The sequence below is a fragment of the Solenopsis invicta genome, chromosome 1, assembly GCF_016802725.1.
Source record: "Solenopsis invicta isolate M01_SB chromosome 1, UNIL_Sinv_3.0, whole genome shotgun sequence".
Taxonomy (NCBI): domain Eukaryota; kingdom Metazoa; phylum Arthropoda; class Insecta; order Hymenoptera; family Formicidae; genus Solenopsis; species Solenopsis invicta.
In genome coordinates this window covers 24,231,245-24,247,767 of record NC_052664.1, presented here as the reverse complement: position 1 = coordinate 24,247,767, position 16,523 = coordinate 24,231,245, and the positions used below count along the sequence as shown (strand labels likewise).

General features: G+C 32.5%; 2 protein-coding genes across 2 annotated transcripts in view; one reads left to right on the top strand and one right to left on the bottom strand.

Annotated features, from left to right (window-relative positions):
• Positions 1–16,523, bottom strand: part of LOC105202090 — a 152,938-nt gene that overhangs the window by 105,850 nt on the left and 30,565 nt on the right. The window lies entirely within an intron of this gene.
• Positions 1,003–5,338, top strand: LOC120357549. Its single transcript, XM_039448246.1, has 5 exons — positions 1,003–2,003; positions 3,482–3,596; positions 4,133–4,182; positions 4,791–4,923; positions 5,077–5,338. Exons 1-5 carry the CDS (start codon positions 1,962–1,964, stop codon positions 5,202–5,204), a joined length of 468 nt encoding a protein of 155 aa, XP_039304180.1. The 5' UTR covers positions 1,003–1,961; the 3' UTR covers positions 5,205–5,338.

Here is a 16,523-nt window from a genome sequence, read left to right as displayed (position 1 = left end):
GTGCGACATACAAACGTACTGCTTGTGTATCATTTACTTATGTTTACTAAATAGACAAAATTGTATTAGTCATGCAGTTCATCTTTATTTTGTAAATTTAATTTTTCAAGATTTAAATGTACTCATTGAGTGAAAAGATCGCATACTTTTTAAACTTATGCAAGAGAACATCTTTTTTTTTTAAGAAAAAAGTATAGAAATATTTAATTAAATTTGCATTTCATACCGTTACTGTTAAGAACATTTTTACCGCTGACACAAAATAAATCAAAAAATACTAGGCAAAATATAGAAAGCTTTTTTCATATTTACATGAAGAAAACTAAGCTTTATACATTCACCTATAACACAATATTTCTGCGATCCGCACTGCCCGGGAAAATGTATTTTTTATGTTCACATACGCATTTGGCTCGGAACGGCGCATATTTTTATTTTCGATGTCGCACGTGTAACTACGCTTCCTACTTCCATGTAAAAAAAATAAAATAAGAACACGCAACAAAAAAAAAGTCAAGAAAGACAAGCACGCTCGACGCAAAAATATGGTTCTCCCTTCTAATGGTTTTCGGTAGAACTCCCGGCAGTAAAGTACGCGAATGCGTTTCGAGAAATATCGATCGGCGCGCACAGCCGAGTCACGAGATCATCGATCTGACAAAAGCAAACATGAATCACGGCGATTTGCAGCCGCGTAAGGCGTTCCGTTCTTCGTTTACCCTGGAACGCTATATCACACGGTTTCTCGCCGCGTTTTATTGCCCGCCGTTATTGTTAGTTGTATGTTTCTCGCCGGGGGCGTAATACCCAAGTGGAATCGAGCGAGGCTCTTAGAGCGGATGATGTAAGAAGGTCGTTAATTATTTTCGGCCCACAGGTACTAGGGCGTAGAAGAAGTGCACGGCCTGCGTTCGCGATTTATCCGCGGCGCAACGAATATGTGATCTATCATGGTGGGTAAGCTTGGATTTTTTTTTTTTTTTTTTTTTAAGTTCTCTTAAGCCTTATCCGCGTCGTATCTCTAAGAAGTCGCAAACGTTTTCTCACTCTATCACATAGCACTGTCGTGCTTTTTTTACAATTGTAAGTTTTTAAAGGCAACGTCGTTATAAATAAGATCAATCTTGAACATTAGTGAACATTAGTGAACATTAGTAATCGTTCATGTACTCTACATCATTATAATAAAAAAAAAAAAGAAAGACGACGTGTTTATTAATCTGGTTAGATATTAAGTATGCACTTTGTTCTTCGAAAATATCGATTATAACTGAATAATTCGCAAGTATTGTAAACATATATAAATAAAAAATTTGTATTAGAATTCTATTTATTAAAAATAATTGCTGTGTAACTTTGTAACTTTAATATTTCTGTTTGAACGAGTTTTCAAAGTAAGTGTTAAAGAATTATTCTTTAAATGTTTTATATCTATTAAGGGAAAAAAGTGCAAGCAAAGAATTAATTTATATTCGAGAATTCTGTTTACTTTAAAAAGAATTCTCAAATAATTTCATACAATTATTTAGCAAAAATTAAAAAATAAAATATAAAATTTGACAAAAAAAAGAAAAAGAAATTGTAAAATAAAGAGAACCATTATAATCCAATTTAATCCAGAATTATTTGCTTCGCATAAGAGATGTATAAATTTTGTACTTAATAAATGATAACTTTTCATAAAATAAATGGTGCATTTTGATACACACGTAGCGAGAGAATTCCAACACACTTGTTTATACAAGTGTGTTGGAATTGAACATGATCTACGCCAATGGAAAAATTTGCACATCTGTTTATACAAAGTACGCGATAAACATACAAACCTTGCGCATTATATAATTACGTAATATAATCTGTTATGTAATCTATAGTCAAATTGAATACGCATATGCATATATATATCGTGTTTAAAACATCAATCGTCAGTTATCGATTTGCAGTTCAAACGAATTAAACGAATGAAGACTCTAATATTCGTTGCATGTATATTAGCTGCCGTTGTGAGTATTGACAATTAGTGATGATTAATAATTCTTTTCCCACTTGTGTGTAAAAAATTTAATTAATGCATAAATATCTTTTTGAGCTTCATTTTAATATTTTATTTAAATTATATATCCAAAAAATTATTTAAATTCTACATTTAAAAATCGTTAAAATATATTATATTAATATTTAACAACAAATCCTCGTTTCCAAATAATTCTAATGCACTAATTATTATTCATTGATCAAAAATTTAGAAAAAAGCAAGTATGAAACTAAGGTATATAATATGGATATGTTTTATGAGAATTTCTTTATTGTAATACGTATAGATATTAAACCGTACGCGGAGAGTTCTCTATTTTACTATAAAAGCTTCGAAGTCATTGTACGGAACAAATGCATTCAATTACTTTCTAACAAGAGAACTGTCACGGGTGTCCGGCGTCGATTTGATTCTCATTGAAATATGTTGTTAAGCACGAAAATCTAAAAGACCCGTATTTTTTATATCGGCGAAATCTCGCGTTTAGAGGGTAAAACAACCTTTGAAAAAAAAATGGTATTTCTCTTTCGGAGCAAATATCGTCGAAAGTACAAAAGACAGAAAAATTTTTTTTTAACAAAAGTTATACGGTTTAAAGAGTAAGTAAAGTTGTAGAGAAAAAAAATTTTGTTTTGTTTAACGAAATATCCCCACCAACTAAAGTTTTTTCAAATTTTTCAAATTTTATTACATATGGTTGGATTTGGAAAAAAAGAACCTTTTATTAGGCTGAAAAAAATTGGAACGTACGCCTAAACGTAAGATTCCGCTAATATAAAAAAATACGGGTCTCTTAGATTTTCATGTTTAACAACATATTTCAAGGAAAATCAAATTGGTGCCGGACACCCGTGACAGTTCTCTTTTTTTTGTAAGTAAAATAATGACTCAACTCTCTCGAGCCGCCTTATTAGTTGTACGACGTTAGAGGTGAGAAATGACAAGCAATAAATTACTACGTACAACTTTACTTTTTAGTTCTCCTTTTTAAAAACAATAATTTCGTAATCTTAAAATCTGTAAAATATGTGGTAAACTAAGATATCTGTTCAATATATTAAATAAAAATATAAAATCATTCTTGACATAATGGTATATATTTTAGCTATCACAGTTTTTAACAGTTGAACTATACAGATGTTTTTAACAGCCTTAAATTACTTTACTTACAATTAAAAAATGTGTTTGCTGTATATTTTACAAATTTCTGGATTACGAAATTATTGTTTTTAAAAGAAAATTAAAAATTATAGATGTACGTAGGAATTAATTTATTGTATGTCATTTCTTTTCTGATGTTGTACAATCAATAGACGTAATACAATGAGAGCATCAAGCCTTAAAAATATGTTATTATAATGTAGTGATATAATATAGTAAATAGTGATATAAAATATATATAACAAAAATAATACTTTTAAAATTAATCATTTTTGTGGATTTCAGTCGGCAGGTAATATACTCGATCATATTATAAAAATATCAGAGATATTTGATATAAAAGAAGTAATTGATTTTTATAAAACACTGGAGGAATGCGCCTTGGAATTAAATATATCGGGTAAGTATTTTAATTAAATAATCAATAAAATATTAATAATTATTAAATATTTTATTAATATGGTTAATAATTTTATACTTTAGTATTAATTATATAAAAAAATCGTATCTTGTAATTTTCAGTACAATTTTCAATATAATTTTATTCTCGTTATTATATATTTCATACTATTAAACAGTTAATTACAATGCAATAAAAAATAATATTTTAATACACAAAAATAAACATGTTACATAATATTTGATACATTCTAAATTATTTAATATATTTTTTGTTATTATAAGAAATTTTGCATTATTATACTGTATTATATTATTTTAATTTTATAAATTTATATGTATGTTCTACTATATCAGTAACTGAATTTCTGAGAAAAACAAAGAGAAAACACAAACGGGAAAGAAAAAGTGCTAGTTTTAAAAAATTTATATTAGAGACAAAATCACTTTTGGAAAGCAATTCGCCAAGAGTAACATGTATATTGTTTTATGCATTTGAAATTGTGTTATTAGAAATTTATAATTCATATATTCTAGAGATCGCCACTCCCGAGACACTCTATTGTTTAATCCAAAAGAAAAACTTGGTACGTAAATATATTATATACACAATATACACAATATACGAGAGAAAGAGAAAAAGAGAGAGAATTAATAAACCAGAATTACTTAAATACAGTTTACACATTCCGTTAAATTAACATCTCTTTCAAAATCTCTAAAAAAATTTATATTAAACAGATAATTATCAAATAATTTGCACTATTAGAATAGTATGTATGGAGTAAGAAATAAGAGACTAATTAAATATTTTGTCTTTTTTAATCTTTCTAGATTAAAAAATAAAAGATATATTAATAAATTTATTTATCGTTTACCACGCAATATATAAGTGATCATATAAATAGTTTATTTAAATATATAAATTTTTTAACCATTTTATTTATTATATTTTTTTCTTTATGTGCTTCACCGGAAATCGAAAATGTATGTTGCAAAAGTAAATTTCGTTTTCTGTGCAGATTTTTAAAAAATGTTTTAGAGATCGCTGTAGTTGTTTACACACAAAAATATCGACGTAACATTATATTTTAATTTTATATATATATTTTTTAATATATATATTATATTTTAATATATATATATATTTTTTTTTTTAACTATTTTTAATTTAATTACACATATTGAATTCTAGGTCGATGAAGAAGGTGGAATAAACTGGGATAAAGGCATAATCTATAGAAAGAAACTCATTCGCGGCAGCAATGATATAATAGCTAAATGGGTAAAGATAATCCATCAATGTAGAGAAGAAAATAGAAAAGAATGTAAGTTTAATAATAATTATATAATCATATACATATATAATATATTATTCAAACATATACAACTCTGCTTTACATGCATACGCAATGTAAGATATTATGTGCATTTAATTTATAGTATCATAAAACAATTTTAATTTATCCTTTTATTTGCAGCCAATACGTTTAAAGGAAGGGGATATGAAACAGCCATGAAATTCATGAAATGTTTAGAGCCATTTGTGAACTACGGTTTAAAAGAACTAATACTATTTCAAAATTATATGACCAATAATATTAATTAATATTATTAAATATATAATTTTGAAATAATATTACACAATATATACCATACATATAACAAAGGAGCGTACAAACCTAGCCGGATGTAACTGCTAACGACTTTGTTTATTTAACAATAAAATTTAAAATAACAAGATCACATGTTTCAATATTTATGTCAGATCATTCTCAGGTGTTCCATCTACGTTAATTTTTAACGATGGAATATTCCATCGAAATGCGATCAGTAAATACAAAAAAAAATACGAAATTTCTACCTGTGCGACATATGTGAATCTTGCAGATTAGCATGACAAACAACATCTCAAATAACAAACGATTTTAATTAACAATTCACAAATGATACACAAAAATCAAATTCACAGGATGCAATTAACGTTATTTAAAATATAGGAAATAATAAAATGGAGATTTAATTAAGACTGTGCTTATTAAAAACGATACTATTTAACTTCAAGTCGACTCGTTTCTTACACGCAATATTGCGTCTGTAATCAGTTATAATAGGTTAAAAATTAAAAATAATTTCTAATATTATATATTAAAAAAAATTAAGTTATTAATTAAGATAGTAATTGAATTAATATTAAAAATATAATCATTAAAAAATATACAATCGATTTTGTGTGATGATCGATGTTTCGATCATAAAAATTCAGTGAGTTATGTATATTACTAATAACTGATTTATTACATTCCTTAGTACCTTCATCTAGTGATTCGTATAACTCCGTGTCATACATTAGCAGCAATATGTAAATCATGTTCAACAGTTCAAAGCGCGATGCTTGATGCTAATCCACAATCACCATCCCTTATTGTTTCAATTCCTAAGTGACACAAATAAATCACGAAAAATATTTATTTTGATAAATAGCCAATATATTTAAAATTGTTACTCGTGGAAGTTAAAACGACACGGATTAATCACTAACAGTTTGCAGAAAATAATCGCGTTTGATGTTTCCCGATAATTGACACAATCGATGGATAAAGCGATGCAACACGGGGAGGCACGTGTCACTATCTGCTGACACAGGTCTTGCCGCGCAAATGACAACACGACTATACAACGGCCTTGCATATCAGCAGCGTACATTAACGAAAACGAACATCAAGGCCTGACCCAGTCTCATTACCACGAAATATTTAACGTACTACGAAATGAGTATACCGTTATAATGTGTACCGTGATAAAATTATATATTCTGTTTATGTTTCCGCTTAGTTTTGATAAATAATCTATTACATGCATTTTATTATTCATTGTATAAACTGCTTAACGCCTCAAATGACAATTAATTCTATTCTGAGAGAGCATTTTACAATGAAAATACCGTTACTTTTTTAAAAAAGACTAATGATAGAATTTATTTCAATCTGATTAATATGCATCTAAATGTACATCGCTATAATAGTAAATTTTGATACGAGTTATTTAATGGTTTAAACGATAGATTAATTTTATCCTATTTAAAAAGAATTATAACATCTAGAATTACGACATAAATCTTTGTTTCATCAATATTCTAATAACATTGGAAAATACTAATCATTTTTTAGTAAACATTGACCGTGGGCTAAAATTTCTTCAAAGTTGTTCAGAATCATGATCTTGGCAACATATTTCAAGGTCAATGAACTGGCTCCCTTAATCGAAATACTTTTCTCTAAAGACTTAAAAAGATGTTTAACAATTAAAGTTGTGTTTCTCCATGGTGCGATGGGGAACCTTTTTCAATCGAATATTGGACATAAAATATTAATCGTACGATTAAAAGAGACGAAACGAGCCATAAAAGTACGATGCTTCGTATATCTATCAATTTCTTATTCCATTTTCGAAAAAAAAAAAAAAAAAAACGATTAGAACTATAGTGTGAATAAATATAAATATAAGTATAAATAAAAACATCTGAAAATGTATACCGAAACGGAAGCGAGAACATCGCAGAATTTCCCCAACCTAAGGAAAACGTTGATAACATGCTATTATAATTTTCCTCGTTTCTTATTGCCGCTTGTTGCCCCTTATTATATCGTTTAACTCCACTGATTCCTAACATTAGGAGGCCAATTAATTTAAGTGCCTTCTGAATCATTAAAGACTAAAGCCCTGAGATCCTAGACAAGCCACATTTACACCAATCGTATGCCGCCCCGTGTCTAAAGCAACTATAGCAATTATAAGATGTTATTCGCGATAATTTGTAAAACGACGTTATAAACTAAACGACTATGCATTCGCACTATGCATTTCAAACGAAAGATTATCGCAAAAATCGTCAAGTTTTGCAACGTCTGTAAGAGAAGCGACCAAATAACATTTTATTTTGCCGTACAATTTATTTAATCGATAATAATTAATGTGTAAACATGATATATGAAACGATGTAAAAATACTGTAGGTTTTTTTAAGGGAAAAGCGTTATGTTCAGAGTTACGAGATAAGTAAATAATTCAACAATATTTTAAATTCTACGAAATTTTATATTTTCGCGTAGCAAAATCACGATATTAGAAAATAATATAAACTACGATGAATTTTATAATAAAATTTATAGGCTGTCAGAATTTGAGATGAGTTATAGTCCGGTGATTGACGAGCAATTTACTCGGAAATACGCGCGCGGTAAAGCCCTTGTGACTTCAGCTTTAATAATGCGGAACAGCATTCTTCGTGAGAAACATTTTGCATTTAAAATTACACACATCGCATGAATAACTTTTTACAATTTAAAGCATAAAATCACCTAGTACGATGAAAAGGATTTCATACGAGTAAATTATAAAAGTTTGTTCTATTAATTATATTCATATTATTTAACCATTCAATTCCTAAGTGGGGCGAGCCATTCGCCCCATAAATGATGAACAGTACAAGATTATAATTGTTTCGTTATTACAATTATAGTTTTAAAAATCTTAATTGTAAGACATATAAATAGAAATCTACATATAAATAAAACTAAATAATGATGAATTATATATTTACGCATTGATACACTGAGAAAAAAATTTGTCGAAAAACTAAAATATTTAGTCCGATATTTTAATTTCTTATATTTTAGTTGAACTAAATATGATTTAGTTGATTCGTAATTAAAGAAAAATTTTAATGGTTGATATGAATGAACTATAATATTTTTTTATGCAACTAAATAGTTATCAAATTGACTCAATGTTTAGTTGATCGTATCGGACTGAATATTTCAGTTTTTCAATGAACCTTTTTCTCGTACATTTATTTACTATATTTTAATAAAACTATATCATAAACATGCAAATATACGGAAACATTTTTGAGATCAGCAGCTCGCCCCACTTAAGAACTTACGCCTGGGAAATTAGCATGGGACTCAAAAGGTTAAAAACTTATTAAGAGGAATAAACCACAGAAAATGCGTTCGCATCATTCTGCAACAAGCTTTAGTGGAATATTCGCCGCACGTCGACATTAAATAAATTGCCGAGGAAGGATCAAGTCATGATAAATATCACCTCTCTCTATCTTTCGCGCGTTAATCCGTAGATTAGCATATGTATAAAAGCTTCATTTATCTAGAAACTGCGCGTTTTACGACAGTCCTTTTAAAGATCGGCTTTCAACCTCGGCGGCACGTTGTTTTCGGCATGATACCTTTTACGAGGGTCGCCTCTTTATGGTTACACCTCATCGCTCGGATACTGCGCTCCTGTTGCGTGCCGCAACATGAAAAAAATTCGCGGAATTTAGTTTGAAATTTAAACGAAACATGAGCGGAATTAGAAAATCTCGCGCGAAATCTTTAGTAGAATTAAAAAAAAAATGTGTTTATCACGATTAGTTTAAGTTTTAAAGAAATGTGTTGCAAAATTTGTACACGATCATGTTTTAATTTAATACAATAATTAAAATTTATGTACAATCATGTTTTAATTTAATTATTGTATTAAATTAAAACATGATCGTATATAAATTTGTTAATCGTTTTTAATTAACTTTCGTATTAACAATACTCACAAAAGCATCAATTATCTCAATGTCTTGTATTTTAGATATTATTAGTAAAGCTATCTATTACTATTAGTTTACAATAAAACATTCTAAATTTATAAAAGTTCTAGTTGAAAAAAGTAGTACCATGGCCTGCCAAATTTGACCTACATCTACCCAATTTATATTATCTATATTATCACGTAAGCGAGATTAATATCCGAAATGTCTCTCTTGAACTCTCGATACAGAAGAAACAAAAAAGAAGAAACTCTCTTTAGAGATATAAAAATAAGGCGAAAGAAAAGCAGCATGAAGGCGGCGGCAGCAACGGGCGGGTGGTGGTTGGCGCGGCGGCTGACGCACCATGAACTTAGTGGCTATATCGATTGTGTGTGCACCGCGGAGCCAACCCCAGCAGACACCTTCTGGTCTGCTGCCGCCCTTGACACCCGTTCCCAGACGACGTGGCTCCTACGTTGAGCACAATGCCAACGAAAGAGAGAGGATCGTGCGTCGGAGGGACAAGGATGGTGGAAGGACATGCGTCAACATGCGGCGAGACGCGCGCGTCCTCGTCGAGTACTGCAGTCAAATGCGGATCCATTCGAGAAAAGAAAAAGAAGGAGAAAGAGAGAGAGAAATAAAATTTTATCTATTTTAGATATTTTCTTTCCCAAGTTCGTTGATTCTGAAGGGAAGCTTTGCCACAGCTTTTACAATAAAGGAGAAGAGACTTCAAGAGAAAACAAAATTTTTTTAATAAAAATATTTTGCTTTTGAGATGCAAATATGTAAGAAACATTTGGGTTATTAAAAAATTACGCTATTGTGATGTATCTCTCTTCAAGCTAATTAAATTTAATTTATTATACACACACATGTAACATCTATATTTTTCCCTCTCCCAAGTTGATCTTTCATGACCGAAAATCGTGATCGCTATTTGATGCATGCTCTATAGTTTTGGCAAGGCACTCTCGGTGGTTTGCCATTTCGCCTTCCGACAAGTGGTGATCAATTAAACTTTAATATTATTTCAGGTGAATTTCAACCTGAATTTTTACGCTACACGATCACCTATCCATATTAACATCTATATTAACACTTGTAAAATATTTTGCGGTTTCTTTCTTTCACGTGGGACACGCCTATATTTCTGTAATATTGAAGGCATTCGATAAAGACAATTAATTTAACAAAGAAAATTATGAATGTACGAGTTTGAGATTTATACGTACATCGTTTAAGAATTTAAATATCATTTCCCTTCGTCATAATGGTTACGAGAGAATATTTATGAAGACATGCGTTTCGTCAGTAATGCACAATATCCCGGAGAGAGATAAAGAGAAGTAGAGAGTTTATCATAATTTCATGTGTTTAAATATGAAAATTATATTATATCGTAAAATTATATATTTTCACATTTTCCACAGCGAAGATACGATACGGCGATCGTTGGCACGCACAAACGCACACGCGTCGAAATAATAAGGCCCCGTGCCGTTTAACAAAATAAAATCTCACAAACTTGTTCAGCGAGTCCCAGCAAATGTTGTTCGCAATGCGTGCGGGGCGGGCAATTTACGCGGGCGGGCGGCACGTTTTTCACGATTGTATAGCCTGCGCGTGACAGTGCACGGCATGCGCGTACTTGGATTTTAATTTTACATTGTGGGACGAATATTGCCGCGCGCCGCGCAATCACCGCCGAACGTAAACCGGCGAAGTAAAGTTCGCGCGTTTAAGTCTGTGCTTTGAATCTACGGGTCGCAAACTGCTGCGAGACAAAAACTTTAAACGTTTTATGTCGTTTCCTTTTTTTTTTCGTTTAACACTTTCACGTTCAAGAAGTCGTAACAAGTTTGGCGCGAGAGTCATTGTTTAGATAATTTAATTATTTAGATAAGTTAAATTCAAAATTGTTGCAGAGATCCGTCGACGAGAAACATGACAGCGCGTCGTGTATTTCCCTTGAGAGAAGTGTATTGACAAACGTTGTAAAAAAAAATTTTCACAAGGGAGCATGTTCGTGAGAAATACGAAATGTGAAGACAATACGAAGCTTATAATAAAGATTCGACGTAAAGTTAATTTTATTTCGTCTCGTTTAAATGCAACTTTCTTATTTCACACTGCTCCGTTGTTTCCGATGCGCGCTAATTAGCCCGACTTGTTAGATAATGATGCATTATCTTTCAAGCTTTTGGATCACCGCGGCGATAATGAAGAAATAATTAAAAGGAACAAAATCGTGTCGAGAGTACGGCAAAAAAATAGTGCCGATGCACGGATACGACATGCACTGTTTCCTTTGCAAAGCGCGAAGCAATAAAGTCAGCTCATTTGCAAACACTTTCGTCCTGCATGGTATCTCTCCTCAGTGGAGGACACGCGCGTCGCGGTTTCACTCATCTCGCGCATTTGCATATAAACTTCAAGATAAATCAATACAACAATAAAGTCGGGGCGCGCGCGAAAGTGCGCGAGATTTATTGCGATTTCTTGTATAATTCCAGAGCAAATAAATATTTATAACGTTTCATGCATTACGCGCGTACTTCCTCTATTTCCATCAAAGAGTTTAATTATTGTACAATATAACAGTTTAACTGTAATTACATTAAACGTCTATATTACCGTGACAAAGATATTCTGTTTATAAAAATATCGCGATGGAAATTTATAAAGAGATACGTTTATTTAAAGAAATACAAAATTCTATTTTAGCATCTGTTACCAATGATAAGAAATGCACAGTGAATTCTCACAAGTGCGTTGAAATAAAGTCGTTTTGTAAAACGGGGTAGTCTTCCAGGAGAAAGACGATATGATAAAATCGGAATAAATAGAAACGTTTTCACGGCACGTGGAGATAAAACATGAAATTTTATTGTTCGAAGCAGATCTCGCGTATGATACTTCGTGCTTGCGATGCAGTCAAAATCGATTGCGAGCAAGAGAGAAAGATAGAGAGTGACCTCGCAACAGTCGCAATAGCACAACATGCCACATCCGACACGAACATGTTTTACAACGTAATAAAAGTTCGTCGACTGAGTGTATTTTGATATGTTTTTTTTTTGTCATCGAAGGTCTCTACGCTGAAGTCTCAGAACTGTTGCACTAAATCATTCGTTTATTCTGAATCTTTCAGATTTCGCAAATGATGCTTCTATAATGTTCGCGAACTTCTCGCGAAACAGCAAAATATCTACGCGTTTAAAATTCAAGAAATATATATCGAGAAATCACAAGGTTTCATATATATATATTTATATTTTATGTTCAATAACAATGTTTAAAATAATTTTGTAGATGTCTAGCCACAATTTTTATGAAGAATTTAAAAAATTATAGATTATAATTTTAGTAATAAAATTAAATAATTCGACATGTTCTTTAAAGTACTATATATTGGGAGAGAGAAAGAGAAATATTATTTTGCTACGAGGATTAACTCTTACTTAAATATTTTTTTGTTATTTGTGAAAACCTGTTGAATGACGCGGCTATATTTCATTTACTTGGAACGTACAGATTCTCTATGTGTAAAATCGGATTTTTTTGCGTGAAATGAAGCTTATTTATAATACAAATCCATACCATCTCATTTTTCATTTCACAAAAATAATTCATGAGTTTTGAATAATTTTTATTAAAAATACATCTAATCTAAAAAATGCGATTTCTTTTACGGCGTTTATATCATACTCTCATTACACACATCCACGCACAAAGATGAAAAATAAAATAGATCATCAAAATTTTAGTCATAATTCAAATCTCATAACGCGATGACGTATAATGAAATTATCGTAGAAAATACGACATGACTAGGAAACAAGGAGATAAATGAAATATACATCCATGTGGGTAAATGCGAGGAAGCAGCTACCAAATTTTCCACGAAACACGAGTTCTCAACGTGCTTTATCATCTACAGGAAACAGTGCACGAAAAATGGTTGCAAGATTGATAATGGATGTTAACATTCAAGTGTAAATAGAAATAACTTCACGTTTGCCCATCCTCTTCAACAAAATTTTCGACCGCTCTCTGCTCGATTTTTTTATTTTTTCCATATTTTAACTGGTTTTTGTGTATCTACAATTCTCTATTTTTCTTCCGTTTATATGGTCTCTATAACTTGCATGTTTTTATATTTACGTTGTACTGTTCAGCGAATCAGAACTTTTATCCAATACGCAAAGTAATTTCAGAAAAAAATCTATTAAAATCAGATAAAAATCCAAATCTAAATCAGTTATAGATCAAAGTATAATATAATTTTGTGACGGAATGTTTGTTTTACATGTTTTTCTAGGTTTTATGCTAATTTTTTTTTTAACTATTTCATAATATCAAAAATTTATACAAATTTATATTATCAAATTATCAAGAACAAAAAATAATCAAAACAATATATCTTCAATATATATATATATAGTAAAATAAGCTTTATAAAATTATACAAGCGTTTTTCTCTTCTAACGATATTTTTTTTATGTTTTATTTCAGAAATCATTTTTCCGAAACTTGGAGCATAACATTGTCTATAAAATTCGTTCGCTCTGCCTCCGGGGTTCAAAATATATGACGGTTTTTACGTTGGGATCGCGAAGATTATAGCGGACATCGAATTCGCCGTTTCGGTGTCTTTCCCTTTCCAAATTCTTCATCGAACTTTTACCCTGTATATAACCCTCCCCTCCCCCCTTCGTCGTATATATTAAAGCACGCCTCGCATTTCACATTCCGTTGCCGTCGCTTGACTTTTTTCAAAGCCACTTGCCGAGATTAGGTATTCGCTATCGTATATCAGCTCGAAGACTTCGTACACAGTGCACCTACGGAAGCATGCATGCGGATAAGTAACGTACGCTTTACTTTATACACGACAAGAATCATAAAGATAGGACATATCTGAATAAGAGAAAGAAAGAATGAGAGGAAAAATGCTGACCGAGGGCGAAAGGAACGAAGAACGACGAGAGAAGCGAGAGACAGGATCAAAAAGGACATGCGACAGGACTAGCAGTTAAGAGCTTCGAACCGTGGACAGCAGTCGGATCGAGCTATATAAGTCCTGAACGACCTTGCTGCTTTTTCAATGCAAGGACGACGTCCACTCCACGGTAACTGCGGTAGAAAGACGTGACGATGCTCGGCTACGCGCGAGAAGAACGAAAACGAAGAATACGCGGAGAGAGACCTAGGCGTTCTAGGAAGCCTTCGAGGCTCGTGGAAAATCCGTGCTCTTGGGCGCGTAGTCCCAGGACGATCGGGGTGTGTGTAACGACCGACCTGGTGGGTGCCCTTTCGGCCGCGATGACATCGGATATGGGGTGACCGTAGCTGAGTTAGGAACGTTATGACTGCTCGGCACTCGGTGTGTCGCGAAGCCCGTAATTGGGGTAAAAAGGGTCGCTCGTAAAGGCTACGTGGCCGACCGGCAACTCATGCCCTTTGCCGTGACTTTGCGCTGGAGATTTATAAAAATTGGATACCCCCCCACCGTGGCACGGAACTAGTACGGAACTTTCCTCGACGTCTGCGGGTGTTGCCGAGAGATAGAAAGCCGATGAAGGATGACTTGCTCAACGTGTTAACGTAAACATGAGAAGAGCGTACGTCGGGTATTAGATGTATCCTAGCCTGCGGTGATATCCCGTAATGCGTCATGGATATTTATCGATATCTCGAATCTTTGAAAAATATCGCCCGCGATATGACTATGAATATGACTCGTCGACAAGTCAACGTGACAGCACATATATTTTAGGTAAAATTAAGTATCGCTTTTAACCGTTGTTATTCTGCGCTACGTACCTGAATAATTGCTGACTAATGTTTTTAAAGCCTGCCAATCGCGCAAAGCCTATTGCATTGCAAACTATATATAGAAATTTAAAAAAATTAAGTATAATAAAATTGTAAAAATAACGAGAGTTATAAGGCTCATATTTTCAACTCACTTTTATCGATATAAACACTTTTAAACATATAATTTACGTTACATATATCAAGTCTCTCAGACTGAAGATCGTGATCTCCATTTGGTGCATGCTCATGCATGCTCCATGGTGACTGTCTTGGCAAAGGTATTCTCGGCGGTTTGCCATTGCCTTCCAGGAGAAGTGGTGATCAATTAAAATTTGTTATTGTTCTGAGTGGATTTAAACCTGGATCTTGGCACAGAGAACAGACTCGTAACTCTTACCACGATCACGATACAAAGAATCTCAGAAATAAATGTATTTATCGATAAAAGTGAGTTAAGATTATGCGCCATAGACACTATAATGTGTGCGTGAGATAAAGAATCATTAAAAAAATTATTTAACGTTCGTTGAAATTCAATAATTTATAAGTATTCAATATTTTTTATAGATTGGAAGAATAACGTAATTTTTCAGAGCCATACATTTTAATAAGAAGCAGTCGATCACTTTAATCGCCAATGTGACCTAAATATGTCTACAACTACTACACAATGGATGTAGAAGCATATATCCTTCCTAGAATACTGTACTGAAACAAAATCCCAGCTCTCTCTCTCTCTCTCTCTCTCTCTCTCTCTCTCTCTCTCTTTCTCTCTATGTCAAATCTAAACCTGCGTCGTGAGGTTGCGCGGAGTCTGATAAAGATTATCCAGACTTCAGATCTTGTCACGTAACAATATGGCCGCGGCTGAAGATAATGTTTTGAAATGAGCACCAGAGTCACCATTACACCTTTCCCATCTTCGTGCGTACTTTTGTGCGCGGTCGTGTTCCTTGTAACGAAGGAGAGGGACAGAGGTTAATGGACGCGGCGTGCAGATAAGAGGTTCACGAAGCAGGTTGAAAGGGTGACTTCAATGCGGCCGAGAGCTCGCCCGAAGGCTAGAGCGGCACGGAGATCGATCGGCAGAAACGATGAGGCTTCTTCAGGGACAACGAGAAGCCCTTGACTGCGGGAACACTGCGTGAGACGCTTCTCATAAAAACCATCTCTTAGAGGCACGTGCGGATATAATAGAGCTCTCAACGTAATACGACACATCAATCACCGTACATTGTGCATAATAATTTTCGAAACTTAACTAGAAGATTGGACAGACGTGAGCTATAAAGGGATAGAAGCGCCAAAATTTTTAATGATGAATTCAGGCGAAAACAATTTAAATCCCTATTGAAATCAACTTTAGATAAAAAAAAATGTTGAATAAAATTTCATGTCTTTAATTAGACGTTAAGTTCATTTATCTTTTTCTGTTTCACTTGCTTACTTAAATTTATAAAAAATTTCGTTTCCTCTTCTCTCCTGTCATTTCCACATATTTTCTTTTCTTTTTTTA

Excerpts from the sequence above, each read along its gene's own strand:
- LOC120357549 (XM_039448246.1), top strand. The coding sequence starts at position 1,962 with ATGAAGACTCTAATATTCGTTGCATGTATATTAGCTGCCGTT. Across the intron at positions 3,597-4,132 it reads CTTGGAATTAAATATATCGG|AGATCGCCACTCCCGAGACA; the intron begins GTAAGTATTTTA and ends CATATATTCTAG. Across the intron at positions 4,183-4,790 it reads TAATCCAAAAGAAAAACTTG|GTCGATGAAGAAGGTGGAAT; the intron begins GTACGTAAATAT and ends ATTGAATTCTAG.